The sequence below is a fragment of the Fusarium redolens genome (assembly GCF_020744475.1).
Source record: "Fusarium redolens strain MPI-CAGE-AT-0023 chromosome Unknown BKA55scaffold_23, whole genome shotgun sequence".
In the NCBI taxonomy this organism is placed as follows: domain Eukaryota; kingdom Fungi; phylum Ascomycota; class Sordariomycetes; order Hypocreales; family Nectriaceae; genus Fusarium; species Fusarium redolens.
In genome coordinates, this window is record NW_025763686.1 from 150,259 (window position 1) to 177,699 (window position 27,441).

A 27,441-nucleotide genomic window follows, 5' to 3' on the forward strand; every position below is an offset into this window, starting at 1 on the left:
CGCCATGGCCTTCGAGCGTCTGTAAGCACGCGCCCGTCGCCGCGTCCCAGATCTTAACCGTGTCGTCGTATGAGCCCGACGCGAGACGCTGGCCGTCCGCTGAGAATACCACTGACGTCACTAGATCGCCATGGCCCTTGAGCGTCTGCACGCACGCGCCCGTCGCCGTGTCCCAGATCTTAACCGTCCCATCCCCCGAGCCCGACGCGAAATACTGGCCGTCCGCCGAGAACACAAGATCGCCATAGCCCTCGAGTGTCTGCACGCACGCGCCCGTCGCTGCGTCCCAGATCTTAACCGTCTTATCGGCCGAGCCTGACGTGAGACGCTGGCCGTCCGCTGAGAATACCACTGACGTCACTAGATCGCCATGGCCCTTGAGCGTCTGCACGCACGCGCCCGTCGCCGTGTCCCAGATCTTAACCGTCCCATCCCCCGAGCCCGACGCGAAATACTGGCCGTCCGCCGAGAACACAAGATCGCCATAGCCCTCGAGTGTCTGCACGCACGCGCCCGTCGCTGCGTCCCAGATCTTAACTGTCCTATCGGCCGAGCCCGACGCGAGATACTGGCCGTCCGCCGTGAACACCACCGAGTTCACCCGATCGCCATGGCCCTCGAGCGTCTGCACGCACGCGCTCCAATCCGCTTCGATTCTTGGCTTCAATGCCATCCAATCCGGCTCTTCTATCTTATAGAGCTCTCTAATAAGACTATGTTTGGGACTGAATACGAGTGCGGACGCATAGGCCTGCAATGGAGCAATCTCGATTGGCCGTCTATTGGAAAGGATGAAACGGCGCGCGTCTTGAAGTAGTTTTGTTAGTTGCTGCGCTCCCACGTTTCTCTATATAATTGTCAGACCACTTCTAGTATATGCCTAGAGCAACTCACCACTAAACCCTCGAGCTTGTGTACCGCCTTTACTCCCTCTGACATGCTGCGCAAGAGGCTAAGAGATTCTAGCCAATAAAGGTACTTTTCTCGGATGAATCCATCGACATCGTCGTTATCCCGTAGGATACTGTTGATCTCTGTAGAATCCGAGTCGTGGAGATGGTCAACCCAGAAGACACAGGAATATCGTATCGAAGCCAATGGGTCAGGGTCGGGCGGCGAGACCTGATCGATGGGAAATCCTGGGAAACCCAGTTCGTAAACGTCACGTTCGAGAGTCTGCGAGAAAGCCGCCAGCGACCTCGAGAAGATGGCATGGTGCTGGTGCGCGGCGCCTGAAGGAAGAATTTGGTCAGATGCCTTGCTGAGTAGGAAATCCTTGGCTGATTGATGCACAAAGTAGATGATGCCGTTTCGAAGAGTCAGAAAAGAACCACAGGAACCGATGATTTCTTCCAACTCATCCTGGTCGAGATCTTCGAGCGACTGGGCAAGAGCCTTTAACTCGTCTAGGGTGATGGGTCGGTATACGACCGAAGCAAGAGCGAGGATCTCTTTGCAACGATCTGCATCTTTCGAATCGCTGATATGTTCCACCATTCGCTTATAGAGAGGATCAAGACCTGGGGGGAATGACTTCAATGTGTCGGGCGTATGCCGTTTTCGGACCTTGGGATCTGCTAGCTCTTGACAGACCAAGGCCACCCAGAGAAAGGTGCCATCGGCATTGCCAACCAAGTGACGTTGAACAGCGTCCCTTGTTTCCTTGTCGTATTTCTTAAGACCTGCCAGTCGATTCACCTTGTGTCCGATGTAGGTATTGACAGCCTTGGAGATTGAGTCCTTGTTCAACTCAAGGCGCAGCCTGACTTTCTGCTTTGCATTGTCCAGTTTCTCCTCAATGTCTGGCCAGTTACGGCTAGAGACGATCCACTTGACGCGGGACGGTTTAGTGATGAAGTCGAGAAGCTGATGGCGATTTGTCTTGCATTCGTCGAGGGCATCAACAATCAGGATCGCACCATCCACGCTCGGGTCATTAAGCATGGCCGTGAGGATCTTAGATAAGGCTTCCCAGGCATTCCCATCCTCAAAAAGCTGCTTACCCGCATGATCGTGCTTCTCCCGAACATGCGAGATGAGCGACGGCTGTTGGTCGACGAGAAGGTAGATCAGACCGCGCAGCACGGCCGTCGCATTGCTCAGTCGTGTCTCGGTGGCCTGGCAGAAGAAGTAGGACAGGTGTTTGTCGGGTTCCTTCCCTAGCTCATCGATGATGCCGCACAGCAGCATTGTCTTGCCCTTGCCAGGATCGCCTTTGATCCAGAGTAGCTGGCTTTGCGGATCATCACGCCACCGCCGGAAGTCGTCATTGTCGAGGATCCAGCGGTAAGAGTCCCTGAGCAGGCCGCCCTTTGTCTCTTGGATGCGCGTCTTGTCGTCGCGGGGGTCAGTCTCGCGCAGGTCTTTCAGGCATTGCTTCTCCCTGTCGTCCTGGTGTCTCTTCTCCTGCTGCCGTGTCTGGTCCTGGATGGCTGAATGGATGTCTTGGAGATTCTCCTCTAGAGCAGTTGCGGTATCGGTGAGTTTCCGAAATTGTGTCTTGCTCTCTTCGGTATTGTATTGTTCCATGTCTCTTTGCACGGCAGCCTCGGCTTCCTTGATCCCGCTGAGCTGGCCAGCCCAGTCGTCGATTTTGAGCAGATCCCTTCCGATGACGGCAGCCCAGTTCCGGTGGTAAAGACAGACACTCTTGATCTGATACGCGAGGAGCTTCTCGTAGAGCTGCACGATGTGCTTCTCTAGTTGGACTCGTAGTCCTGCGGATGATTGTTCGGCCTTGTTCTCGTCGAGAAGCAGGGACACCAGGTTCCAGTACCACTCCATTCTCGACAGGACGTAGGCGATACCTTCGCGGTTGTCGCGTGCCTCGGTGACGGGGTTCGAAAAGACCTGTCAACAGTCAGTGGGGGATCATCCACCGTTCTCTCTTCGGTTGAGAAAGCCGATCACACATACCTCTAGTCCAAGGCAGACGCCGACCCAGGCGATAGCGGCTTCCGGTGCGGCCTGTACCGCCTTATCTACTATCCCCCTTACGACTTGCACTGCTTGCAAGCCTTCATTGATTCCTTGTTTGATGGACGCTTGCTTCTGCGTCCGGTCCAGTCCAGCCTTGACCAGCTGCTGCATTTGGCGGCATCTTGTCTCACGAGCCCCCTCTATCTCGTTTTCCGTTGATTCGCAAGTAACAGAGCTCGGGTCGTTTCGGTGAAGTCCAACTGATAGGATCTTCTCGTACGCTTCGACTAATTTGGGCTCGCTCGCTTTGAGCTCGTCGTAGGCCTGATTCCAAAGTTGCTCTTGTAGACTCGGCAGCGGCGAGGTTTCGGAATCGGTCGAGGTGGGTGGAGAAGGCGTTGGCTGAAATGTTGGTTGAGTTGTTGGTTCAGATGCAGGCTGAGACGCTGTCGGCGAAGATGTTGGTGAAGGAGCCGAGACGGATTCTTGGGGAGCGACCTGCAACAGCCTTTTGGCCTTGGATTCGACTTTCTCAAACCAGCGAGGCGCCATCTTGACTATGAAGGGGACACCTTGGCCTTGTTGTGCGTTGTGACGGTATCAGCGAGGCGGTTTCTCCTCTGATCCATGAGTCGGGACGACGATCGATTGTCATCATTGACAACTTGAGCAGCAACATCTTTGCGGGATTTCTCGTGCGGGGAGGCGTCAGTAGCTGAAAAGGACCCCTGTAGTCAGGTGCAGCTTGTAAGTCCAATAGGATTGCTGAATAAAGGGATAGCTGCGCGAGGTTCATCGCAGGGCTCTGCCGTGTCAGAAGTGGAAAGTGCAAGGCGAAGCAAGCGAGCGAGCGAAGAGGGAACAACAAGCAAGCACGTGACTTTATCTGTGCACAGCTATTTGTTGGATCCTGCCATGTGGAGACCTTTCCTCCATCATCAAGGCCCCCCCGTACCATTGAAATGAGGCACGGCGCGTCGCAGATGCGTTGGGTAGCTCCACTAAAGTAAAAGTAGACTGTTGTTTCCATTCCCTGTTCCAACACTTTGGCCCTTCAACTGCACGACAGTAATCAATTAGCTCCGAAGATGCCTCTTCTGAAGATAGTAGGTCAATGACTGCGACGGCAATGTAGCCACCAATAGCCGTAAGGACGTGCCACCTGTTTCCCATTAATATCAAGCCAGCCAGTTCAAGAGCAGCACTGCATTACTTGTGTACAATGGATGCAATTTGTGAGCGTCGAAATGCAAGCTGTTTACAGTGCGGCAGCCACGATAACTCGCCTCAGCGACTTACCAATCAGGTTTTGCCAAGTTGAGATGCTTCTGAGCGATCCGACTTGCCGGGAATAGAGACTCACGGGGACTCCGGGGCCACGCATCAGCTCTGCCCCAGATTTGAATGTCGCGTACGAAAGAAACTAGACCGCGTCGGTGGGTTTTAAGCGCATTCGTTGGAGCGTTGTGAAAATGGCCTAAATTCGGCACGCAGCGGCCCGGCCCCCATCGCGCCAACATCCAATTCTGAAGGACCGAAGTACTCGTACGTACCCTCAGCTGCTCAAGCATGGCCACGCCACAACCTCTGTTTGCATTCGATTGTCTACCGCAGATGGGGCCCCGCCGTCGCGCTTCCCGAATCTGTGAGTTCCGCAGAGACGTTGGTGCGTTGACTCTGCATCCGCCATCCATCTGCTCTTTCGGAAACTCATTTCATTCTCGCAATTCGCGCAAGCTTTCCCGCATCGTATCGGCTGGATGCTCGGTGGGACAGCACTAGAAAGATGCCGTGTCTGACTTGACCCCGCAAGCCATTGGCGCTTGTGATGGCACTGAGTGACTTGCAGCAAACCCCTGAACTTGGGAAGCGAAGAGCCAGCTGCCATACCAGAGGTGTTGGGGGTCGTACTTGTCACGGCCTGCAGAGCGTCATCTCCCATCCCGCTTTCTCGACCACTTCCGTCCTCGCACAGCGGCGTGCACTTAAGCTGCAGGTCCGATGGTGTGGCAGAGTGGGATTCCACGCCCCGAACCGGACAGCCCTGAAGGCAGCCTTCAGCTGCCCAAAATATTTAACTGTCGCTGAGACCAACCATGGGCACATGCTCGCTTTTTAGCTAAGCTAAGCCTATTCCGACGCCCTTAACGTCATTCAGGTTTAGGGTAGCTAGTACCTAAGTAAATCAAAAAACTAAGTCATGTATTTTATTTGACTATCAAGCCATAATTCAATGCTAAGAAAATGTGAGCAAAGGCTGCTGTCGGAGGCTGGTTGTGTTGGTCAGCGCAAAGCGTCTGAGAAACGGTCTAGGTGTGTGATTGGCTTGTATAAATCATGCAGCCCAATTTCGGAAATCACATGCTAGGGGTTCTTCCCCTAGCTGGCACTACGCCATCGTCACATCCTCATCACATCAACTCTTCTAGCTGATCTTAAGGGTCGATGATCCTCACTAATAATGTTGGGGAGCGAGACCTACGTCCCCAACGCGCGTTCTACGTTGGGGGCAATCAGAGGGAGGAATCATTGCTTTGGAGTAGAAGTGACTCAGCAAATTCTGCAAGCAAGACACTTCGTTATCAAGGGGTTACATGGACTATCATTTATATCAGCCGTGAGCCAGAACCGTCCTAATCAAAATAAGCAAAACGTATCTCGAAAACATGGCCTTTTGTAGTGTTCATTGAACCCGATGATATTCTATAGGGGTATTGTCTCATATTAGAATGATGCATTCTAGATCACCTTGGTCTTTCGCAACAGCATACTTTTCAATAATCAGCCGTTTTAACCCCACTCTATCCGTACCTTCGTTTTCATCGATTAACCAAACCCCCGTCCCAAATCCAACTCTCTGAAACCCTGGTACCTGGGCATATGATTGAATGCGATGTGCCACTACCTTAACAATGAGAAACAACGGTCCCAAAAGGGAGCCAGGGTCTCTGGCCTGAAGATCGCCGTCGACCCAACCTAGAGGTATCAAGAAAAGCTCACTGGTACCCATAGCTAGGTCTGCTGGCTTTCCCTGTTCCGGTGCTTGATACGGTTCTGAATCCCAAGTCGCGACGATGCGAAAAACGACGCCGTCTTCGCAAACCCAGAGAGATTTGTCGGTAGGTTTTCTATACGGTCGAAGTTTGAGCGCTTTCAGGCAGACCCAGCCACCTGTTACCTTTCCGAAACTGTTCTCGGGCGACTCAAGCTCCACATGCGCTTCTTGAACCACCGCAAGCTCATTAATTGAATGAACCCAGGCAGATTTATAGTCCACCTGCCCATCCACAGAAGCCCAAGACCATGTCGGGGCCCGATACGTCTGAGGACGCACTCCATTCTTTCTGTAGATATCAATCGACCAACAAAGGCCTCGAATCATATCGTCGAACCAAAGACCGGCGAGATACCGATTGCTTGGAACAGGTACGGAACCTCTTGGAATGTAATCCAAAGAGAACCGAGCGGCTAAGCCTCCTATTGCTGGCAATTTATCATCACCCATTGTGAGTTTTCGCCGTGAAAATGATTCAACAATTCGACGCCAATCATGACGGCGCTGTTCTTCCGTAAGCCCTATCGAGTAATGGTACCGAGATAAACCGGGCGTATAGAGGAGCGATGAAGCGAGGGAAGACTTATCCTCCGCAAGAAAGCCATCATCACACTCGAAGCAGACCTTCGAATGACAGAAATGCAGGGTCCGTGGAGACAAATAGCGCTCTTGTAGGGCCCAGCCGCGACTCGTCAAAGGCTCGTCTTCCAAATCGACAGCTTTGGTCGGATCCCCAACGTACTTCAGCGGAACAGAGAAAGCTAGCACCTCCCCAGAGACTCCATTTCTGTGGAAGGGAACTGGAACATAGGATGGCGCCAGCCGCCTGCCTAGAAACCCGTCTTGGCTATTGGAGGCCCGACATGCCGCAATAGTGAGGTGCGAATTCCCGTAGACATCCCACATCCGGGCAGATTCTTTTCCCCAATCAGCGAGGTCATCTTGTATAATGCAGAGACTGTCGATCCAGAGATGCGGTATTCCAAGTTGACTGGTCAACCATATAGCGTCTTGGAATGTCTGTGGAAGGTTGCAAACCTTGATTCCATTTCGCAACTCTTCGATGTTATCGTGAGTCAGGGTAGTCGTCTGTGTAGAACCCCAACAATGACTGAGAGCCGCATACTGTCCATTCGTGCCATTGGAATCATGGAGAATGACCTCTTCCGCATGGTTTATGATTTTCAACACTCTTGTCGGTAATAAGACTGACTCCGGTTTCGCGTGTTTATGATGCTCTCTGCACTGCTGTACCCAGCCTTTAATCTGATCAAGGACAAGAGACGAACGGGGTGACGCCGGCACTACCCGCCCGTCAATCATATGGTCGAGCTGACTTCCTGTAGCTGGCATAAGCTAATGTTCATCATGACCAAAGGGAAAATGACTAACCACGTTCAACACAGAAGCCGAAAGCCGCCATAAGCTCACAAACGGAGTTCGCAGTTCTGCTCTCATCAAAGCCGACAACTTCAAAGCCATCAGAACCTTCTCGACCCCCAATCCAAAACTCATAGCTAGATCCCAGCCCTGGATTCTTCCTGAAAACGATCTCAACGCTGATCTGAACCAAGCGGCATATATCGCACAATTTCGCACTAGCATGCAAAGAATCGAGAGTATCATGGTACCGTATGAACGCATTTCTGAAGGTGTAAAGATCAATATCCTGGGCGACGTAATACTTCAAGTTAGGACCCTCGTCCAGTCGTAAGAACTTCTTGACACCGGTCTGTGAAATGGTGGCAAAGTCAAGTCTGAGACAAATCTTGCAAAGAGCCATAATTGACAACTGCCAATGAACTCATGGTTGATTGAAGAACTAAGGGAAGAGCTGGGAAAGAAATGTGAGGAAGAAAAGAGGAGAAACAGGAGATCGCAAGATTCTCTTTAGCAACCTGCAGGCCCCGCCGGGTCATACTGCTAAGCGCCGAGGAAAAGCAGACGACGCCACCGCGCTTAGCGAAACCTCTTGGCAACAACCAATTTCCTGTACAAATTAATGTTTCTTTCCTCTGTTGCACTGACATTGGTCCCAATCCTCGCGGGCTGGAGAATTGGCGGCTTGCACGGTAAATGCCTAACCAGGCTGTGGCGTGGCGGAGTCGAGCTTAGGTGACCACCGAGCAGGCGAACGCACTTCATGCATCTCGTAATGATTGGTACATCATGATGTTAGGAGGCAAGCAACAGCTGACAGAGAAAAAAGAGTACTTCGTACAAAGACATGTGTCATGTTTCGTGGATGGCGCTTACTCCCAGCCACATCCGTGGTCAGAGCATGATCCCTCAAGGTAGGTCATTGGACAAGTATGCGCCAGCACAATCAGCCTGCGGGCTCCGTGGTAGTACGTGAACAGTGCATCTCACCCCACAACGTGCGTACCACGGCAGAAGGGCCTGGCCAGATGTCGAGATTCCGGACTGGCCGCTTTTCTATTTTTAAGCGCCCGCTGGGGTGCCGAAATCAGACTGCTCCTGACATAAGCAATCGACACCAACTCCGACACATCTCTGCGATCACGACGGGTGCGACCGTTCTATTCCCGGCAACGTCTTTCCTTTCCCAAACCACTGCCGCGCCTTTTTCTGTCATTTTCGTTGAGGTTTTCCTTGCACCACTCTCTAGTGGGGCAAACAGGAGTTTCAAACAAAATCGTCGTCAAGACTTTTGTATATATTTCATGGTCTAAGTTCGCTTACGCACTTCATCTTGTAAAATTCCGTTGCCATTATCCAACAAAAGCTTGGTTACGGCCTCATGCCCGTATCTCACAGCCAGGGAGAGCGGCGTCTGATAGTACCCGTCCATGAAATTTGGATTGACACCATTTGCCCCAAGGAGAAGTCTGACCACCGCCTCGTACCCAGCCGCTGCGGCAAGCAACAGGGGAGTTCGATTAGACTCATCCACGGGCTCCGTGGCAATGCCTCTCACTTCAAGCAATGTCCTGACCACCGTGGCATGGCCATTCTGAGCTGCTAGGTGGAGCGGAGTTGTTCCAGTCTTAATATTGACGTCTCTAGCAAGCACCAGCTCCACTTTGTTACAGATGTCGGGTGCCTCGATTAAAACAGAGGTATGACCAGATTTGATCGCTTCGACCTCAGCACCTTTAAGGTGCCTAAGGGCTTTCATTAAATTGACCATAGGGATGTCGCCCGAGTTTACTGAAGGTAGGAGGGAGCCAAAACAACCAAGTCTCGGACTGTCGTCCATAGGAAACAAGAACTTCGCAATCTCTTTGTCATCACACCATACCCCATAAAAGACCGACTTTGGGTAAACAGTACGCCTCGCGTTCACATCGACAGCATTCATAGCGAGAAGTCGCCTCACTATTGGCTCGTGTCCTTTCTCAGCAGCACACGATAGAGGTGTGCGACCTTCTTTATCCCTGAGGTCCGCACTGCAACCACGATCAAGTAAGAGATCGACAACATGTTCGTGTCCATTATATGATGCTGCATGCAGAGGTGTCCATCCATTGCGATTTGTAACCGTAAGGTCGGCCCCTTTCTTGAGAAGCACGTCAACAACGTCAATGCACCCATTAGCGCAAGCGACGCCAAGAGGTGACCTTCCCAAACTGCTGCTCTCATTCGCGCTTTGTTCAGTGACTAGAGCAATTGCCACGTCGTTCAAGTGCAGCTTTATTGCGTAGTAGAGCGGACCAGGTGGGATGGCCTCGGCTTCTTTGTTTCTTTGTCCTACTTTCCCTGGCTCGATCAACGATCTCCAAGCTTCCCAGTTGGGATTGTCTAGGTCGAGAAATTTGATGCAGAGCTTGGCTATTTCGGCCTCGTTGCGCACGCCTAAATGTACATGTCGATGCCAGGCCGTTGCCGCGTAGCTTCGCAACGACAGACCAAGAGAGGAGGGATCATAGCTACCGTCACCCCAAACCTGACGCAAGCTGACATACTGAAGGCAAGCTTTAGCAAGGACGGTATTCTGAACCTTCTCATGAGAAATTTGCAAGCGATTGTTCTGTTGGATCCAATCTGGTGTAGGGAGCTGGCGAAGCAGGAATTGTCGGACGGTAAAGTGCGGTAGATGCACTGTCCTTCGGCCCACGGAAGGATCGGTGGGGTCATTCCTGACCTCTAAGAGAGGGCCACAGAGGCCAATTATCTCACTGTCGACGTAATCGTCATCCACCGCATCAGGGAGATCGTCCAATGGCAGGCCTTCAAACTCGACGATGAGGACGGCTTCAGTGATCTCACAGACAGTCAGGGGCCGTAGTGCGAATGCAGTCCAGCGCAGAAGGGCGAATGCACGGTGCTTCTCCCACTCTCCTAATCGGGTGATTCTAGTCCAGTTGCGGTCGTAGAGATGGTCAAGCCCAGTTGGCGTGTTTTCAATAGCGCTCTGAAGTTGTTTTTTGTTCATCCCTCTCCTCAGGGATTCCTCTTGCATTTTAAGCCAAAGGAATTGGCCTTGGCATCGATTGGTCATTGCTTCGGAAAGAGTCGACCGGATATCGTCGCTCTTATTGGGGAGTTTCCTGTCGACAATGGATTGAGAGTAGGCGGCAGTATCGGATCGGACGTCTTCGGGCACGATCCTGTACTGGGCAAAGCTCTCGCGCGCGTCGTTTATGAGGGCGCGTCGGATCTCGGGCTCGTCGCGACTCACAACAAGCAGTCGGGCGTTCGTCCCGGCAACCGCATTTGTGATATCGTGGAGAAATTTCGCAACCGAAGTGTTAGTGTTACCTAACGAGGTACATTCGTCCAGGCCATCCGCAACGAACGTGCAGCCAGGGATGGCGTGGAGGAGTTGCGTGAAGAGCGATATGACAGTGAAGCGTGTTGCGACAGGATCTGAGTCAGACTCCCACTTCTGGCGAACGTGCTCGAATGCACCCTCATGACGTGACACGATCTGGGAGATCCATAACCGTAGGGCCAAGAAGGGGTCTTCGCGGCTCTCGTGGTCGGATGTAAAGAAAAAATGGGAGACGGGCGTGTTGAGGATGGACGAGAGATGTTCGACGACGTGGGCGCAGAGAATCGTCTTCCCAAACCCCGCAGGTCCATTTACCCACAGCAGCTTTGGCCCCGCGGAGAACTCTGTCGACAGCCAGTGCTGAAACACGGGCCGGTCGAGGATCCAATTGCACGTGCCGATCAGTCTTTTTTCGAGGGAGTCGTGGTAACGTTCGTTTAGAGAGCGGCCGAGCCAGGAGTGGAGTTCCCGTCGTGTCTCGGCTCCGTGGACGTTAGCTCAGCTTGGGAAGTCTGGATGGTGTACCTAACCTCTAACTTCACCTTCGATCCGAGCCAGAATCTGTCGTATCTCGGCAGGCCATGTGTGACCTGGAGTCCCTAGCCTTCGTCAGACGACAGCCACGTTTCAATCTTCTGGAGTCCATGCCTCGTTCGAGCGTATCGGAGCGTCCTGGGTCCGGCTTGTGTGTCGGTCGTGTACTCTCCCCAGTAGTCGGGGGCACCAGGTAGTGCAGTTCTTGCACTAGTTTTTCGAATAATTCGACTTGCTCGACGCGTCCTCTTTTGCCCCAGAGCGCCCAGAACATCTTCCCCCGCCTCGACCGTGACGCCGCTGCGAAGGGGAGCCCCGGCTCGTGCAAGCCCGACGAGTCATCGACCTCTGGCCCGGTGGCCCGAGTACGGCGTTGGGGCGAGTTGCTCGCATCGCAAATAGTCTTGATGATTATATGTAGCAAGTCCGTCACCACCGCAGATGTGTCATTGTCGTCTAGAACAGGGTGATGATTGGGGAGCAGCTTGCCTTGCTTGATCCCCACACCCGGGCCCCATCGCTCGAAGCGGGTTTTGGCAGCCTTGAATCGAGTATCTAGAACATGCGAGTCAGTTCCGAATGTTTGGTAGGATTGCACCTTGTCAACGGCTTCCAGGCAGGCGTTGAAGAGCCCAGCGAGCCCAGCGACCCCAATGACGAGGCCGGCGGGCTCCATGGTGAGGTGTCGTTGATCTGACAGGTCTGAGCTGGTGAGGGGTTCCTTACCTTATAACCGGCCCTCAGCCACCCCTGCACGAGTGCTTCCAGCAGGGTGCGACAGCCTTATCGTATTTATCGTGCCCACCGTGGTCAGGGCCCGCCCGCCCCAGGCCGCGTTCAGGCAGAAGGTCCAGAAGTCGTTGGTCGTACGCAACTGATCTGAAGCAGCAATGCCTTGTGGTCACGCAAATGGGTTTGCCCTGGCTCTCCAGATGCCTTGATCGCTACCCCGCCTAACCGCTGACACTACATATGCGAACTGAGCCTCGTCTTCTTTCCGCTACGATGCAATGGGGAGCCTGAGAGCGCCAAGAGCGGCATCGAGATCTGTCCTATCTTTGTCTTGACCCTTGCGCTACCACTGTAAGCATGCCGATCTCTGGGGCCCGGCTGACAAGAGATGACTTGCCCTCGTTGCGGGGGCCAACAGCGACAATGTTCGTGGAACTATGGTTCGCTGAAGGAAAGCGCTGAGGAGAGAGGGGATCCGTCAATAGGTACCACGGTGGATGCCTAACGAGGCTGTGGCGTGGCGGAGTCGCGCTTGGCTTCCTGCCGAGGACACAAACGCGCTTTGTGCATTTCGTAATGATCGGTCCATCAAAGCCCTTGTATCCCCACAAAACACGAGACGGCCTATTGGATAAGGCTCAAGGCCTCTAATCAATTAGAGTATGCTAAAAAGAGGCATTCGGGTGTGCGAATTTGTTGAGTACGTACGGTACTGGCAGCAGCTGTTACTAAAGAGGAGCAGGTACAAGGCTTAAATTCCACAACGGCGCTTCGCTTGCTCCCATCCATATCTGTGGCCAATGCCTCCTACTGCCCGCGAAAATCGGCTTTAGCGCGTCGCGGACGCGTTAGGTCATTCACTAATCGGCGAGCACCTGAAGTGTGCATGCAAGGCACGATTATCAAGGCCCATCCTCAGAGTAGTGGGCAAGGAACGGGCCGCTCGCCCCCCGCTGACCCTAGCGACAATTAACCACGATCTCGGCAATGGGTGGATCAGCAAGATCAATTAGCTCAGATATTAAGGATAGTAATATAAGCAGACCTCGGCAGGCAGGAACTAAATCCACCACCAAACCACCAGTGAATAGAGTACAAAACCAAATTTGAAAATGGAGCGTAAAAGGACCAGTAAGTGACTGTTCCCAAAACCCTTTGGGCAACTCCCGGAGCATAACACCATCGCACTAAACCGAGCTAAATTGAGCTAGCCTCCGCATATCGCATCTGTATTTCGCGTAGCTCCTTCTATGAACTTGTATTGCTAACAAGCCTAGAAGCGATTATATCCGGGGCTTGAGATATCAACGGTAGGGGAAGCCTGGCGCTACCCCGGAGAATAGTGAAGGGTAGAGCGCTTGTAAGAGGACGTAGGCCGGGATATGCCGTGAATGTGAGATGATTTCGAGTCCAGCAAAACATTCGAAGTTAGCGTGATACCCGAGCGTCCGTCCACAGACGGAGGGTTCGGTCTGTCTTGTTGCTTCCAGTACCTGCCTTGAGCATTGTTTTTGGGCCAAAATCCAGCGCACCCTTCCGCATTATTCCCAAGGCTTAACTTAGACAAAGCCGACGAGGGATCAACGGCATCAGCTAGCTGTATAGAACTTGACTTATATGAAAAAACATGTGTGTTTTATGTGATATGTAGAACGGGGTGCCATTCGACGGTCCCGTGTTTCGTCCGGCAGTGACGAATCCCCCAGCAGCGCAAGACATATACCTGTTGCAGACTTTTACTGCCATCTCCTTTCACTTTTCTCTGCGCAGTGCGTGAGATATTCCACCTACACTGACGAGTCAATGTCTTGTTTGTTGCCAGAATGTTCAACTGATCGTATACAATCAGGAGGGAGGGTTACGCGGGAACGGATTGATGTTCGTTCGTTGAGGTCCGGCGAACTCTCGGGCGGAGGTTCATTCATACTGCATGAGCCGCCCATTGGTGTGAGCTCAATCTGTGAGGCACTGGTTGTAGCAGGCTCGTTGCTAGAGCTCTCAGGAAGTCGGTAGGCTACCGTTGTGATTACCATGAAGAATACCCATTGGAGAGTCATCTGGCTTCAAAAGTACCTGAGAGTTGACAGTGGAAGTAAAAGTGCAGAGACAAGGAGAGTGATTAAGCCCAAACCCAACAGATGATCAGCCGTATTCTTCTGTATCCTGTTTCGGAATATGTCTCGAGATGACGCCCAGATTACACCTATAGCTGCAGTTTGTGAAGTGAAAGGCATGATATATGCCAGCTCCACGGGGGTCGGGACTTGCGGAATCATGGTAAATATCAAAATCAAAGCAACTTCAACACACACAAGTGCTGCAGCCGATTTCCACCATATCTCGTTCCCTAGGACTGCGAATGTATAGATGATCGTGATAATCTATGTTGTGATCTTAGAGCGTGCAACAATTATCTTACAGACTTTGACTGACCTGGATGACTGCCACCCCCAACAGAGATGTTGTGGCCAAGATGGTATTTACAGATGTCGCTAGTTGCTGTGGGAGTTCGACCCTCTGGGAGTGCTGCAGAGAGAACAGGATTAAGGCCGTCAGCTGGAACGGAATCCATACTCCTACTAGGTATGAGAGACAACTCTCCTTTGACCACGGGGCATCAAACTTAATAACAACAAAGAGGATAAGGCAAGAAAAGGAGAGGACAGACATGAGGTACATGTCGTTGGTTTCATAATATGAAGAAGGGTCCATGGTTTCTCAACTGTGTGAGCGATAAAGACATCTGTCATGGGGTTGCATCTTGAGACGGGACTCCAGGCCCTTATTTATGCTTGCGACTCAATGACCTAGCGAGGAAATGCTCCACCACACCGTATAACGCGTGATTAATGAGACAAAAGGTCCAACACGAGGATGGTTGCATGCATCCACTTCCCGAGTGGTTGATCAGTTTCAGGGGTCAAGGTCATGGCTCCAAGAAGCCATCATCACGCTCGACAATATCATACACTAACCGGCAAGTGAGTTTGATATGAAGGTAACACTCCACAAGATTCGCCTTAGAAGCACTCTTATTCATGAATGTGATTACAGAGTAACGAGCGTGGTGTTGCTAAAATATCCTAGTGGCCAGTTGAAGACTGTAGGGACTGACGGGCCACCACCTTAACCCTCTATTTTGTTCCGCGCCGCTTCACATGCGTCCACGTAATTATTCGAAGCACACATCTCTCTTTATCCTTCTCATGTACGAGACCCCCCAACCTACAGTGCCAGGTCCTAACTAAGAATGTATAAGGAGTGAAAATCATAAGAACTAAAGACAATATAGCAACTTTCCCCCTTCGTCTACTCCCTTCCCCCCCCCCCCCCCCCAATAATCAGGCCGCATCTAGAGGTATAGTGAGGATGGAACACAGCTAGTCAGATCAGAAGTAAGATCTCAAGTTGTCAGAAGCACCGACTCCAAGGTGATGTTCGCGGACTTGTTCCCGTGCTGTAATGGACTCCATGAGATGATCCTCGCACACAACTGTTCCCTCATACACAGCCATAGATTGTGCCACAAGCACAGTGTTTCGAATCTGTGCAATAGTTAGTTATGGTCTCAAAGAACGGGTATGATCATACTTCGCGGCCATTGAGCTCTTTGTGCGCCACGATATCAACTAGTTCAGTAAGATTCGAGGTGCCATGCTGGGTTCTGGCTTTCTCCAGGAAAAACTTCCAGACAGCTCGACGGGAGTCTATTCCCAGCGGCTTGTATTCCAGAGCAAGGTGAATTCTGCTCATCATTGCTGTATCAAAGGACTGCACTCGGTTCGTCGTAAGGAACATAATGCCATCAAACCGCTCCAATTCTCGAAGAAATACCGAGACAAGGGCATTGACTTGCGGGTTGTCGGAACGTTGAGACACAAACACATCCGCCTCATCAAGAAGCAGGATTGCCTTCCAACGACCTGCGATCTTGAAGGTGTTTGTGAGAATATTCTCCACCTGTACCGGATCGACTCCAATTTGGCCCGCCGGGACCACATAGAGCGGCCGTCTGTGGGTCTCCGCAATTGTTTCGGCTGTTAACGTCTTGCCGACACCGGGCGGCCCACTAACACCGTTGTAAGTCAAAAAGGAAAAAGCTGTATATTCGCAGTACATACTATAGTAGAAAGTTGATGCCCCGTCCTTTTCCTTGTACGATATCCTCGAGGCCATTCTCAGTATCGCCAGAAAAGTACGTGTGAGTAAGAGCCCAGATGGCCTTCTTCTGGGCGTCGGGTATCTTCACGTCGTCGTAGGACGACGGCATCCACGTGATGTCACTGATATAAGCGACAGCAAACTCAACTGAGAAATTGTTAGGCATCGGCAAAATTATTCACGGAATTGTCTCGACTTACGAAACTTTTTACTGCCAAGACAGAATCCCAGGACAGTTGGACCGCAGATAAGGAAATCTTCGTCTTGCAATACCACTGTCTCCGAACTGAAAGACCCAGTCCAGTTGGACGGCCCGGGGGTCTCTTGTATGGGGTTGACATTTCGGACAGTCGGCTGCGGATGACCAGGGTAATGCTCCCGGAAGCCGACCGGATCCACCATGATCCGCCCGTCAACATGGCGCTTCACGATCTCACCCTCGTCATCGAAAAAAAAGGCGAATCCTCGGTATTGAAGATGATGACTGCCATGCAAGGAGATAAATCGACGACCATTCTCCACCAGCTCTCGGAATATCTCATCGTAGTTATGATGGTAACGCAAAGGATAGGCTGGGAGGAAGTCGATTCTTCTGGCTCCAGGAAAATGCGGGATTTTGATTCTGTTAGTTGCTTCACCGAAAATTTTCCCATCGGTGCCTAGGAAGCGAGTGTCAAGGCGCACGAATTTGGACCCGTCCATTTCTTCCCCTTCTTCGCAATAGTTGTGGAGAACACATCTCGGGGAGCCAGTGCCAGGACAAGTAGTAAAGACCTTTTCGTTCGGCTCAAATAAAGCCCAGAGAAGATCAAAGGTTATCTCATTCTTGATGGCAAGGCCAGCAAGCTCTTCGTCTACTGAGTGAAACTCCGCCTCAATGTAATCCACAAAGAGATTCAAATGGCTATGGCTCATCGCGTCTTGTTCCGCGACAATGGTATCGCGCCGATATCTCAGGAAGCTTCGAATGTGAAAGACAACGTTTTGTTCAATCTTTTGAATGTCAGTTATTCGCCTTTGAAAAGGTAAATGGGAATCCTACTGAAGGAGTATCACCAGCAAGTGAAATACCCCGGAAATCGCGACACGCTTCCCTCAGGATATCTCGAAGTGCCGCGGATTTGACGTCAATGAAGGTTGTTTTGTCCTGTGTTCTTCTATCTATAAGGCTGATTAGACAAGCTCACTGTCGATAGATATTAACTTGCCGATTCTGTCTCTGGCAACAAATACAAACTGGTCGAGATTTCCGATCCTGGATTGATTATCCTCAACGATCTTGTATTTGAACGTTTTATCATCCCAGCTAAAACGTCTTCATTAGGTAGTGTATAACGCAGTCAGGGAGGTCACCTACGCTTCTTCAACGTGTTTGTAACTAAGAATCGTCCCACGGCCAATATGAGGCTGTCCTCCCTTTGTTTCGGGTTTCTCGGTGCCATCTGGATGGCTGTTGGATAGTTTGTTATCCACAAGTGTCTCAACGGCGGTGATAAACCGTGCAGCAAACGCCATTTCTGCGTTTTCAACCTCGAGCGTGTTCGAGTCTGAGATCGTAGATGCACTAGGGCTAGGTGGCCGAGTCGACCGCGAGTTGACAAAGGGATGAGGCATATCCGCAACAGGTGACATGATGGCCGAGAATGGATTTTAGATGAGAAGGGGTTCTACTGGAACAATAATGGTTTCTTTTCGAAGATGGGGTAGTTGCTCTGGCGGTGATTTTCAGAAAAAGAAAAGTCGAACATAAGTTTGGCGACACAACGCCATTTTTATACTCCAGGAGGACTCGGAGAGCTCTTGCGACATTACCCAGATGAAGCAAGTCTTTTGATCGGCAGTTTAAGACATGTCGATTCACATCAAGTGTGACTACCCTAGCACCTACGAGTGGGCGACAATCTCAGCTGAGATTACCTGCAAGCCACCGACTGCGGTGATACTGTTGGTTTCGTAGTGTTGGATCCCCGACTGACAAACAAAAAACTAAATCCCAGGATAAGACTGCCAGGGAGTCCGCATTCTACAATATACGTCCAAGCCCTACGTTGAGAGACCGTTGATATGTTTGGTCGAAAGGTCAATGGGACATCTGCACGCATCTCACATATTGGCTAGGAAGGATGGGTTGGCGCGAAGTCAACCCCCGTGCTCCATACTCCTCAAACGAACGGGTTGCAATGCGATCCATGTCCAGGTAGGGTGTTCAATATCAAAGAGACGTTAGTTCCTCTCTCATACGAATCCAGGGATCTCGCAGGCAGGCGGTATCTCAAATCCGATTGGACGGCAGATCAGGCACGACGAAGCTCCTCTTGCCGTTTTGATAGCCCACTGTACAAATTTTGTTGCCACTGGTTGTTTGAAGTGGGGCTTCTCGTCATGTAGGTTAACATTGCTAGGCTGCACGGAGATCACACAAGGGTATTCACGAATTTGTGAGTGCAAGGGACTTCTCAAATCTGCGTTTCAAGTGGGGATCGAGTGCAGGGGTGCTCACAAAAGTGAGAGACGGACGGGAGTGAGCGCCGGCTTTTAGTCCCTGATATCGTCGCCCTAGATTTGAGGCATCCAAATATTGGGGCTGGTTTTAGGATTTGTCATCATCTAAGAAAATCACCCTTGGCATTCATTCATTTCGCAACGGGAATTGGTACTGTGCGCGTCATTGAAGATTAAACTACACAGCTAATGTCAACCCCCATGTTCTGCATCTCCAGCCTGTCCAACTCTCTTGATGATCTTTTACCCAGAACGTCTGAACGAAGAGTAGGATGGGATTTTTTTATAGCTTGACAGTCACGCATACTTCTCATCTGGGACTTAAAACAGCGCAGCGCCGTCCGCACTGAGGGTCACTCAATAGTGTTGACCTCGACTGGCGTAAATGCTGTCATGGTTCCTAATTACAAACTGTGTCAGCGCGTTGGTAGTCTCGAAACGAGCCGCGCAACGTACCTCAGCTTCCCACGTGCATGTACAACCGAAGGAAATTCGCAAGCGAAATTTGTTCAATCGATTTTCCCCTTGCCCTTGCAGTCTGTACAAATACCACCATCTTTCATGCCCTCGCCATTACAAGCTGCGCACGGTGTTGTCATTTTGCTCAGCTACAAGTCGTAGAAATAGATTTCAAAGTTGGTAAACTCTTGTTTTTCCAGCAGATGGGGCACTGGCTTGGTTTAAATGCTTGCGTCGGTTTACGTCGGGCACCAGTACCGGCCCGAGCTGCTCCGCTGTGGGGCTGCGTCTGTCATTGTCACAAATGGGGTAGGTCATTTAATCTTGGAGCACCGCTCCGAATCAAATCATTCATCTATTCTCTTCAGTCCCGATCGCTTTTCAGCAATGGCAAACGAGTACAAACAACACCTTCAGTGTCAGACTTGTTTCGTGAGGTTCAGTTCTAACCAACACCTTCTGGATCACATTGAGAATTACAGAGTCAGTGACACCTAAAGATTTTACTTTGGCACTCGTAACCAAATGGAATAGGCTCGTGAACGGTTGCTTCTTGCAGAATTGGAGCGCTGTCGGATGCATCTGGAGAAGCCCAACAGCGAAGAGCAAGATGATGACGAATCGGCATCTCATTCTCCATCGGATCCGCTCACATGTCCTTACAAGCCTTGTAGCCGCAACGATCCGTATACATCCAGAGGAAATCTCGCGCGACACTTCCAAACGCGTACGTTGCCCGTGAATCCGTGAGCACGTTACTAAACCCAACCCCTAGATGTCGATTGTTATGAGACGTGTCCATTCTGTTTCGACCCTATCGTGAAGGTTCACCGATATAACAGGCATCATCATGAGAGCAGCCCTGACGATCCGAAGAGCATTTTCATGGAGCAAAGGATTGTCAATTTCAATGCAACTGTCAGCAAAGATTTGGACCGCTGGCAGGATCGGCGTAGCGCTAGGAAACGAGGTCAAATATCTCCTGTTTCAGAGCAGGTGCAGAAGAAGAAGAAGGAGGAGGAGAAGGCTCCTGTTTCCGCCCACGATACCAACCTATACCCGGGACCATCCTGCCGACATAGTGATTCGGCGGCAACAAAAAGAACGGTTGATACGATGACTACGACTAACGCGCCAACGGAACCGCAACGCGAAATGATCTCAACTTCGTGCGTAATTGACCATATGCCTGCACAGAAGACCCCGATTGCAGATTCAAATACTAATGTATTACTGCACACCTCTAGCAGCATGATTGGGGAAGATTGGTCTCTCGAGGCCGCAACAATGGGAGTGACAGCAAACGTGGACTGGGGTTTGGGTGAATGGGCATTTGCTATCACAACCACGGATTCGGAATCAAACGAATATCCCCTAGGCGAATGGGCATTCGCTACTCCGGACCCCCAAACAACAAACAATACGCTTACACTAGGAGATTGGGCGTTTGCCCAAGCGGGTCCTGTTGCAGCATCTGATAGCAACTGGAAATCGGCTTCTACGCCTGCCCGCATGCCTATTAACGAGCGGCCAGTACCACTTGATGTTCCTTCAGAAGTGTCTTTCGTGCCCACTTTTGCAGATAGTGCAAGAACAAATAAAGAATGATGATTACGAAAGGATCAAGTAATATAAGACTCAAAAAAGGTTCCTGCCGTCGGTGCCAGGGTTTTGATTATTGGCGATGAACAACTGCTAGCGAAATCTTCTACTCAGCTTTCCCTTCCCTCACCAAAAGCGAACGAAACCATGTAATCTGCCAGGAGATATTATTGTCAAGTCTCTTTGCCAAATTGATCGCCAATCCTGCTGCCTGAAATCAGTTATTGACCAAGAAACTATATCTTTAGCATACCTCATTCTACAGCGGTCCTTCACTTGGGGCAGGTATGTGCCTGGCCCTGACCGTAAACAGCGCCGCATTGCGAGCACTGAACTTGGTTGTTGGAAGAAGGCATGTTCGCGGAGAGTCCCTAAAGCAAGTGAAGGTAGGAAGACAGATGATTTCAAGATGATTTTCAGTACTGATCCCGGAGTCCGGTATATTGAGGGAAGACGAATAGTATTAGGTATTTGAAAGGAGAACCAAGATCTTGCATGCCGAGAACGAGTGGTTTTATACTTGGTTGATGCCCTCTCTGTTGCCTACCCCGAAGCAAGGGTGGCTCGCATTTTCACGTTTTGGTGAATCCAACGTCGACAGCTCTATATGTGTGCAGGGGCAGGGGAAGACACTGTGTGGGGCAGGTTGGCATGGGTTCTCACAAAAGTGTGATGCATGCTTTTACCCCTCATTCAGGTACCCATCCATCTTCCCCTCTGTTTTTCGACCTCACCCGCAGCCTCGCGATATTTGTCGCTCGGACCGAGCAACCGGCTCGATGGCATCAACTACGTTTGCACTGGAAGACGCAATTAAGGCGATCGCAGAGAATGGCTTTTATCACATACAGGACTCCATAGTTGGCCGCCGTATCTTGGACATGGAGGAGAATAAACAGCAATTCTCGACAACATCTATGGCAGGCCTGCAATTCTACCGCGACAACGTACGCAATAACGAGGTGAACCAGCTCCAAAAATGGCTCTTTATCCATTTTTCCTAAAGAATTTATAGTGCATTCGTTCGGTTCTCGAGGAATCCTTCGAATGGTGCGCGCTTGGGGATTACCGGAGAATCCAAGAGGACCGAGGCCACGTCTTTCAGCTCAGAAGGGGCGGTGCGAAGGCGGACGTCTTCGTTGTCCAGCTGTGGAAAGATGGTTGCCGAGGAATCTATTGGCGTGGATCCCACAGAATACCCCGTGAGACGTTGGGGAGTGTTCGCGCCGCAAATCGCATGTGGGAAGTCGCGTCCGCAAAATTAGAACGTGCAGGCTGCGAGCCTGTACTGCTCGACTTCCAAATCGGCGGATTGTCAGTCTACCACTCCACTTCAAGACAGTGGCTAATAATCACAGAGTCATTCTAGACGCGCGAGTTGCCTTCGAAACGGATCACGGATCTCCGATCACTTGCTCTTTCGCCCCATCATATCAGCTACGAAGTTGGCCGAAACTCATCCCTCCCCAGAACGACAACGCGAATGAAATGGTGATGGAACTACAGACTGGTAAAGTGGGAGTATACTTTGAGACAGAGGGTCAGGATTAGATGTTTGGCAGCAAAACGAAGTCCAGAAAGGACATGCGACTCTTCGGAGGTATTCGTCATCTTTGCTTGTATAGTAAATATTCCAGATATTGTTTCGTTCTCTCAGCATCAAACCCAAACGCCAGGCGCGCCATTTCGTTCACAAGGCCTTCATCCTGCTCCGGTACGTCCCCTACTTTGCAGAAACAAGCATAAATCCTCGACGCCGCCCCTTCTAACACTTCTGGGTAACTATCACTGAGGGATAGGCCGTCCTGGGCCAGCTTAGCCGCAGCCTCGTCAAACTTCCTGCAATACAATTTCCTAGCAGCCGCCTGTCGTGACACATTCTTGTATGCAAGGTGGTCAGGGTTGTTCAGGATGTTCTTGATCCGCTCATCCGACCATAATAGTGGGAAGGGCATCGGGTAGTGGTTTACCTGCCATGGTGCAGTTTGGGCAAACTCCCAATCGATAACGGCTAGGAAGTTGAGATCATCGTCGACTAGAACGTTCTGCGTACCGAGGTCCATATGATTGAGGGGATACTGTGTGTGGTGGACTTTGAATAATGGCGTAGATTGCACAATATCAAGAAAGAGGAGCGCGCCAAGCTTGCGGAAGTGCGACGAATTCTGAGTGCCGCTATCTGCGTACGCCCGACGCAAGGCCGCTTCTCCAAGAGCAGTAAAGTAATCAACAGCGCTTTGGAAAGGTCCTTGCGAAATAAGACCCTCGGCGGCAGCCGAAGATAGCTTACCAATGACGGGCTCTCCAGTTTCGGTAATAGCGGAGATCGATCCAATTTGAGAGTACGTCAGGGTTGCCAACGATGATTGAATCGTTGTCCACTGGGCCATAACATGCTCCAGCTTCGATGCCTAGAACGACTTAGAACTGTGAAGGTCGTTGAGGAAACCCACTCACCGATAAACTACAAAGATCAGGCACAACATCTTGTAGTGTATTGCCGTAAAATCCTTCTATGAGCATGTATGCAGCACCAGCATCGAGCGCGAGTTGTGATCCAGGGCCTTCGTAGGCGTATACACAAGGCACCGCCAACTTCGGGAGTCTCTGCTTCACGAAATGCATCGTGGATATTTCGCATGCAATGGCATACTGTTCGTCTTCTTCGCTCACACTTGACAAAGCAAGGGGATGTCGAGGCAAACGAACACGGGCAATGACTAGGCTACCATCTTCAGCAATCAGCTCGAAGCAAACCCAGTACTGCCCGGCAGAGAATGGCTCGCTCATGCTGACTTTCTGGCCTTTAACGAGCTCAGCATGGTGTTGAAGTACCCCCATATCTAGCTTCGTCACCAATGCCTTCAACCTGTCTTCCATGCCTTTGTATTTCCATCCGTCGTACGATGTCCATCGTAGGCTTGGCGCAAGTTTCTGCATTTCGACGCGTATCGGATTTCCAGCATTGAGGAGTGGAGCATGCGGCAGAAGAACTCTTTTCGTAAACGTTCGCAGGAAGAGGGAAGAGACAGAGGCAACCTCAGCGGGAATGTGTTGACTCAATCCGAGAGCTGTGCTCGGTCAGGAGGCAGCTGGCAATTATACATCCAAGATCTGAAAGGTCGAATGTTTCAAGCCGCGAAGAACAAGTAGCCCCTTTAGATGATACTAAACCGGATATTACCCGCGTACCCACTTATACCACTTTCTTATCGTCTGCGCTCAACTCAAGGATATCCCCGCACTAAAAACAAGGAACAATCATTAGACAAGCATTAACGTCATCAACCATAAATATGGCAGCTGTGCATCCCACAACTCAGCATTCTCATTGATCTTGCAAGCTACGCCTAGCTACATGGATCCTTTTTCAACTGCTTCGGCTTCCCTGCACACAAAACCCCGTGGGGATGCTGCGGCCCAAATTATTGTCCGATAGAGGCCACGTCATTTCGAGTGTACCTAATTATAGCAAAAATGTTGATAATGATTGGACAGCCCAGACACTAGACCAGTTTTCGGCCCTAGGCTGAAAATCCCGACACCGGACTTGGGCAAGCCCCAAATTTCGGACGTCGATGTGGCTGTGTAGACTGACCCGCTTATGATAGCATGGTTTTTCCTTATCCAGCGTCTCACAACAAACCAATTCTCGACGCCGATCGCTTCAGCTTGCTGCGCAGTTGTCTCCATCGTGATGCTGCTTTCTTGCTGGAAAGCTGCAAAATCTTGGGCAGAGAAGCCGCCTTGGCCTCGTTTAAATAATGTGGATTACTTTCGAAGCTGATGTCCCGCCATCTAATGCTGATTCCAATTTCGGACCTAAGGACCGAGAACTGTTGGCTCTAATACTGTACTCCAGAACCACTTAGTCTTAGAAAGAACCAACAGCAAACTTTTGCTCTCGACCAAAACCAACAGCTGGTCGCATTCTTCTCTCTTCGACGAGGTCGTTCATTTCCTTTTGCAAAGTGTACAATGAGACTCACGTCGCCGTACTCGGAATACGTGCATAGAGCAGCGAAGGCCACCGGGTGGATCGCATGTTTTCACAACCTGTGAGTCATTGCAGCTGTTCGAGTAGAATATGTGCATACAAAACTTGGAATAAATCCTATAATTTCGTACATCAACATATTTCCTCCGTGCTATCGATCTCAGTCACTCGTTTCTTTGTCTCATTTGCAGAGGCATTTTTTTGCGCTGCCCACGATCTTCGAGGTTGCTCAGGTGTTGGAGAGCCGAGGTTGAGATCAATTCTTATCGATAAGCTGTCCCCACTTCCTACCCCAAAATTCTGGCCTGAGGCTAAAAGTGAATCCTCCTAAAATGACACATTGTTTTCCTTGGTGCAGCTGGCGTGCTTGAGCTTCTCGAAACAAACCACTCTCTGATGCTTGGTATTCTCCCAAAATCTGTCAACTCCATGGATGAAATAGAAAAACTCAAAGAGCAGCTTAGGGAAGAACAACGCCTTCGTGTGGCCGCCGAAAGCCGCGCTCTTGAAGAACAACAACAGCGTGAATTAGAACAACACCGACGCGAAGAAGCCGAGAAACGCGCAGGCGCATCGCGACCATTAACACTCCAACAATATCTCGAAACATGCCATTCGCTCAGCCTTGCTATCGAAATAATAACCGATCGTTCCTTAACGACACAAGGGGACACGACGAACCCGACCGGCCGAATTTATCCTCGACGAATTATCCCCTGGACTACATTCGCAAGAGAACAAGAAAAAGTCTGGGATCAGCTTTCGTTAAGTCCCTCGTTTTCTTCCCGACCCGCCTTTCCATCCCGACACCAGCTGGATTACGTGAGGTCCCTGCTTCGCCCGGTCAGCAGCGAGATTGGACTCCGAAATTGCGAGCGAGACGTTGTGGAAAATGCAGTCCAGAAGCTGATGGACGCGACACACAACGATTCATCACTGAAGAGTCATCTCGGCCTCGATGGAACAGTGACCTTTGAAAGTCACACGAATCTCGGTACTACCGATGACTCCCTTTCCGAATCGATGGAGCAAGTATCGATTGGCTCCAGACCATCCAGCCGAATGACTCGACAACGTCGAAAGGCACGAGGGAAGGGCAACCGAGGGGATCAGTTCTGCATATACCGGACCTCTGACGATCAAAATGTCCCCGTCGTCGCGATCGAGTATAAAGCGCCACATAAGTTGAGACGCGGCGAGATTGTCACAGGGCTGGCCTCAGAGATCCAGCCGGATCGTGATGTGATTAACCAGGAGGGTGAGGGATATGACTTCGCAGCGAGGCGACTTGCTACTGCCGTCGTGACCCAGCTTTACTCCTACATGATAGGTAAAGGCATCCAGTACGGGTATATCGATACCGGAGAGACATATGTTTTCCTCCACATCCCTGACGACCCATCCTGCGTCTACTACTCCGTCTGCGTGCCAAGCCTAGACGTCCAAGATGACGACGAGACTCGACTCCATCGTACTGCTGTTGCGCAAGCCTTTGCCTTTGTGCTTCAGGCCATCCGATCGCCGCCGCCCTGTCAAGCCTGGCATGACGCTGCTGAGCATCTCGATACATGGGCTGTGGAGTACGAGGATGTATTGCGGAGCATCCCGGCAACAGATCGGAAGCCGCGACGCGAGACTCCTTACAAGGCGCAACGGTGGAAAGGGTTTGCACGCTCTCCGATCTGGACACGTTCCCGATGCTTGCCACCCCAGGACGGGGCGCAGCAGCCAAGCGGTGACGACAGTGATGACGATGACGACGAGAGCCCTTGCCCAACGCCAAACCCAGGCGTTAGTCGCGGAGGTGCCTTGACCACCACATCAACAGATGTCAGGTCGAGTGAGATGCAGGAGCATGATGGAAGCGCAGCCTCACAAGAGGGTACCATCGTGCGACCAAACATCCAAGATCGGCCATACTGCACGCACGAGTGTCTTCGTGGGCTCGCGTTCGGCGGTTCAATAGATGAGAAATGCCCTAACTTGGCGAATCATGGCAACATGCACATCACCCTGCGCGAGTTTCTTCGTCTGGCGAAGGTTCAACTAGCAGTTGATCGTGGAAAGGATGCTGATTGCGTGCCACTCTACCTATCTGGATCACGGGGATCCCTCTTCAAATTCCGTCTCTCGTCCCATGGCTACACACTTGTGGCGAAAGGAGTAGAGGCCATGGATACCAAGCATCTACGCTACGAAAACAAGATATACAGTCATCTTCAGGACCTCCAGGGGAAGTTTGTTCCGGTTTGTCTCGGTGTTGTGCACCTTATCAAGCCCTATTACTACGATAGCGGCGTGTATGAAGACTTCATGTTCCTCAGCTACGGCGGGCGACCAGTCTTGAAAGGTTTGGGAAGCGTCAATGCAGACATCGCCAACGAGATTCTCGCCGCACTCGGTCGATTGCATCAGCATGGAGTCCTCCACCACGATGCAGAGCCACGCAACGTGCTCTACGATAAACGCACTGGGAGATGTATGATCGTGGATTTGATGCTGGCGGAGTTCCATGACCGACAACCTCTTGGGCCCATCAACGTCAATGGTAGAAATCGGAAGAGGAAATGGGCGCCAAGAAAGCATGAGAAGGACGTTTTCGCTATTGAGGCGCAGTCCTTGCGAGCGAGCCTGACACAATAGGGTCAGGGTCTAATGGGCGTGTTCTGGGACATCAAACATGCTGCGATAATGAATGCGCTGTAATAATGCATATACTATGATGCTGAGTGTACTATGATACTG

General features: G+C 51.1%; 11 protein-coding genes across 11 annotated transcripts; 4 read left to right on the top strand and 7 right to left on the bottom strand.

Moving 5' to 3' along the window:
- Positions 1-533: 533 nt before the first annotated feature.
- BKA55DRAFT_583359 (NACHT domain-containing protein) lies at positions 534-3,803 on the bottom strand. Its single transcript, XM_046194206.1, has 2 exons — positions 2,917-3,803; positions 534-2,850 (listed from the first exon to the last, which is right to left on the bottom strand). Exons 1-2 carry the CDS (start codon positions 3,469-3,471, stop codon positions 859-861), a joined length of 2,547 nt encoding a protein of 848 aa, XP_046042880.1. The 5' UTR covers positions 3,472-3,803; the 3' UTR covers positions 534-858.
- Positions 3,729-4,239, bottom strand: BKA55DRAFT_583362 (uncharacterized protein). The gene has a single exon (XM_046194207.1). The coding sequence runs from the start codon at positions 4,090-4,092 to the stop codon at positions 3,802-3,804; it is 291 nt and encodes a 96-aa protein (XP_046042881.1). The 5' UTR covers positions 4,093-4,239; the 3' UTR covers positions 3,729-3,801.
- Positions 4,240-5,638: 1,399 nt separating this feature from the next.
- BKA55DRAFT_696630 (heterokaryon incompatibility protein-domain-containing protein) lies at positions 5,639-7,757 on the bottom strand (the record flags this gene model as incomplete). The annotated part of the gene is made up of 2 exons (XM_046200286.1): positions 5,639-7,314; positions 7,367-7,757. The coding sequence occupies 2 exons, from the start codon at positions 7,755-7,757 to the stop codon at positions 5,639-5,641; spliced, it is 2,067 nt and encodes a 688-aa protein (XP_046042882.1).
- A 906-nt stretch (positions 7,758-8,663) lies between these two features.
- Positions 8,664-11,919, bottom strand: BKA55DRAFT_696631 (uncharacterized protein; the record flags this gene model as incomplete). Its single annotated transcript, XM_046200287.1, has 3 exons — positions 8,664-11,191; positions 11,240-11,308; positions 11,412-11,919. The coding sequence occupies 3 exons, from the start codon at positions 11,917-11,919 to the stop codon at positions 8,664-8,666; spliced, it is 3,105 nt and encodes a 1,034-aa protein (XP_046042883.1).
- A 1,843-nt stretch (positions 11,920-13,762) lies between these two features.
- BKA55DRAFT_598885 (uncharacterized protein) lies at positions 13,763-14,687 on the bottom strand (the record flags this gene model as incomplete). The annotated part of the gene is made up of 3 exons (XM_046196301.1): positions 13,763-14,032; positions 14,084-14,356; positions 14,409-14,687. 3 exons carry the CDS (start codon positions 14,685-14,687, stop codon positions 13,763-13,765), a joined length of 822 nt encoding a protein of 273 aa, XP_046042884.1.
- A 630-nt stretch (positions 14,688-15,317) lies between these two features.
- Positions 15,318-17,840, bottom strand: BKA55DRAFT_743357 (P-loop containing nucleoside triphosphate hydrolase protein). The gene is made up of 7 exons (XM_046201546.1): positions 17,494-17,840; positions 17,324-17,442; positions 17,179-17,297; positions 16,337-17,129; positions 16,097-16,283; positions 15,567-16,044; positions 15,318-15,520 (listed from the first exon to the last, which is right to left on the bottom strand). Exons 1-7 carry the CDS (start codon positions 17,766-17,768, stop codon positions 15,365-15,367), a joined length of 2,127 nt encoding a protein of 708 aa, XP_046042885.1. The 5' UTR covers positions 17,769-17,840; the 3' UTR covers positions 15,318-15,364.
- Positions 17,841-18,718: 878 nt separating this feature from the next.
- BKA55DRAFT_583370 (uncharacterized protein) lies at positions 18,719-19,282 on the top strand (the record flags this gene model as incomplete). Its single annotated transcript, XM_046194208.1, has 1 exon — positions 18,719-19,282. Exon 1 carries the CDS (start codon positions 19,024-19,026, stop codon positions 19,279-19,281), a length of 258 nt encoding a protein of 85 aa, XP_046042886.1. The 5' UTR covers positions 18,719-19,023.
- A 202-nt stretch (positions 19,283-19,484) lies between these two features.
- On the top strand, positions 19,485-20,705 carry BKA55DRAFT_545393 (uncharacterized protein; the record flags this gene model as incomplete). Its single annotated transcript, XM_046190811.1, has 3 exons — positions 19,485-19,580; positions 19,632-19,824; positions 19,873-20,705. 3 exons carry the CDS (start codon positions 19,485-19,487, stop codon positions 20,703-20,705), a joined length of 1,122 nt encoding a protein of 373 aa, XP_046042887.1.
- Positions 20,706-21,478: 773 nt separating this feature from the next.
- Positions 21,479-22,250, top strand: BKA55DRAFT_696634 (uncharacterized protein; the record flags this gene model as incomplete). Its single annotated transcript, XM_046200288.1, has 3 exons — positions 21,479-21,661; positions 21,715-22,013; positions 22,058-22,250. The coding sequence occupies 3 exons, from the start codon at positions 21,479-21,481 to the stop codon at positions 22,248-22,250; spliced, it is 675 nt and encodes a 224-aa protein (XP_046042888.1).
- A 56-nt stretch (positions 22,251-22,306) lies between these two features.
- BKA55DRAFT_545394 (uncharacterized protein) lies at positions 22,307-23,639 on the bottom strand (the record flags this gene model as incomplete). The annotated part of the gene is made up of 2 exons (XM_046190812.1): positions 22,307-23,110; positions 23,157-23,639. 2 exons carry the CDS (start codon positions 23,637-23,639, stop codon positions 22,307-22,309), a joined length of 1,287 nt encoding a protein of 428 aa, XP_046042889.1.
- A 1,486-nt stretch (positions 23,640-25,125) lies between these two features.
- On the top strand, positions 25,126-27,339 carry BKA55DRAFT_696636 (uncharacterized protein; the record flags this gene model as incomplete). The annotated part of the gene is made up of 1 exon (XM_046200289.1): positions 25,126-27,339. The coding sequence occupies one exon, from the start codon at positions 25,126-25,128 to the stop codon at positions 27,337-27,339; it is 2,214 nt and encodes a 737-aa protein (XP_046042890.1).
- Positions 27,340-27,441: the final 102 nt, after the last annotated feature.

Bases quoted from the DNA above. Each gene is read 5' to 3' on its own strand.
- BKA55DRAFT_583359 (XM_046194206.1), bottom strand. From the start codon at position 3,471: ATGGCGCCTCGCTGGTTTGAGAAAGTCGAATCCAAGGCCAAAAGGCTG. The intron at 2,851-2,916 runs GTATGTGTGATC...GACTGTTGACAG, and splicing joins GCGTCTGCCTTGGACTAGAG to GTCTTTTCGAACCCCGTCAC.
- BKA55DRAFT_743357 (XM_046201546.1), bottom strand. From the start codon at position 17,768: ATGTCACCTGTTGCGGATATGCCTCATCCCTTTGTCAACTCGCGGTCG. The intron at 17,443-17,493 runs GTAGGTGACCTC...AAGACGTTTTAG, and splicing joins TACAAACACGTTGAAGAAGC to CTGGGATGATAAAACGTTCA. The intron at 16,284-16,336 runs GTAAGTCGAGAC...ACAATTTCTCAG, and splicing joins TCTTGGCAGTAAAAAGTTTC to TTGAGTTTGCTGTCGCTTAT.
- BKA55DRAFT_583362 (XM_046194207.1), bottom strand. From the start codon at position 4,092: ATGGGAAACAGGTGGCACGTCCTTACGGCTATTGGTGGCTACATTGCC.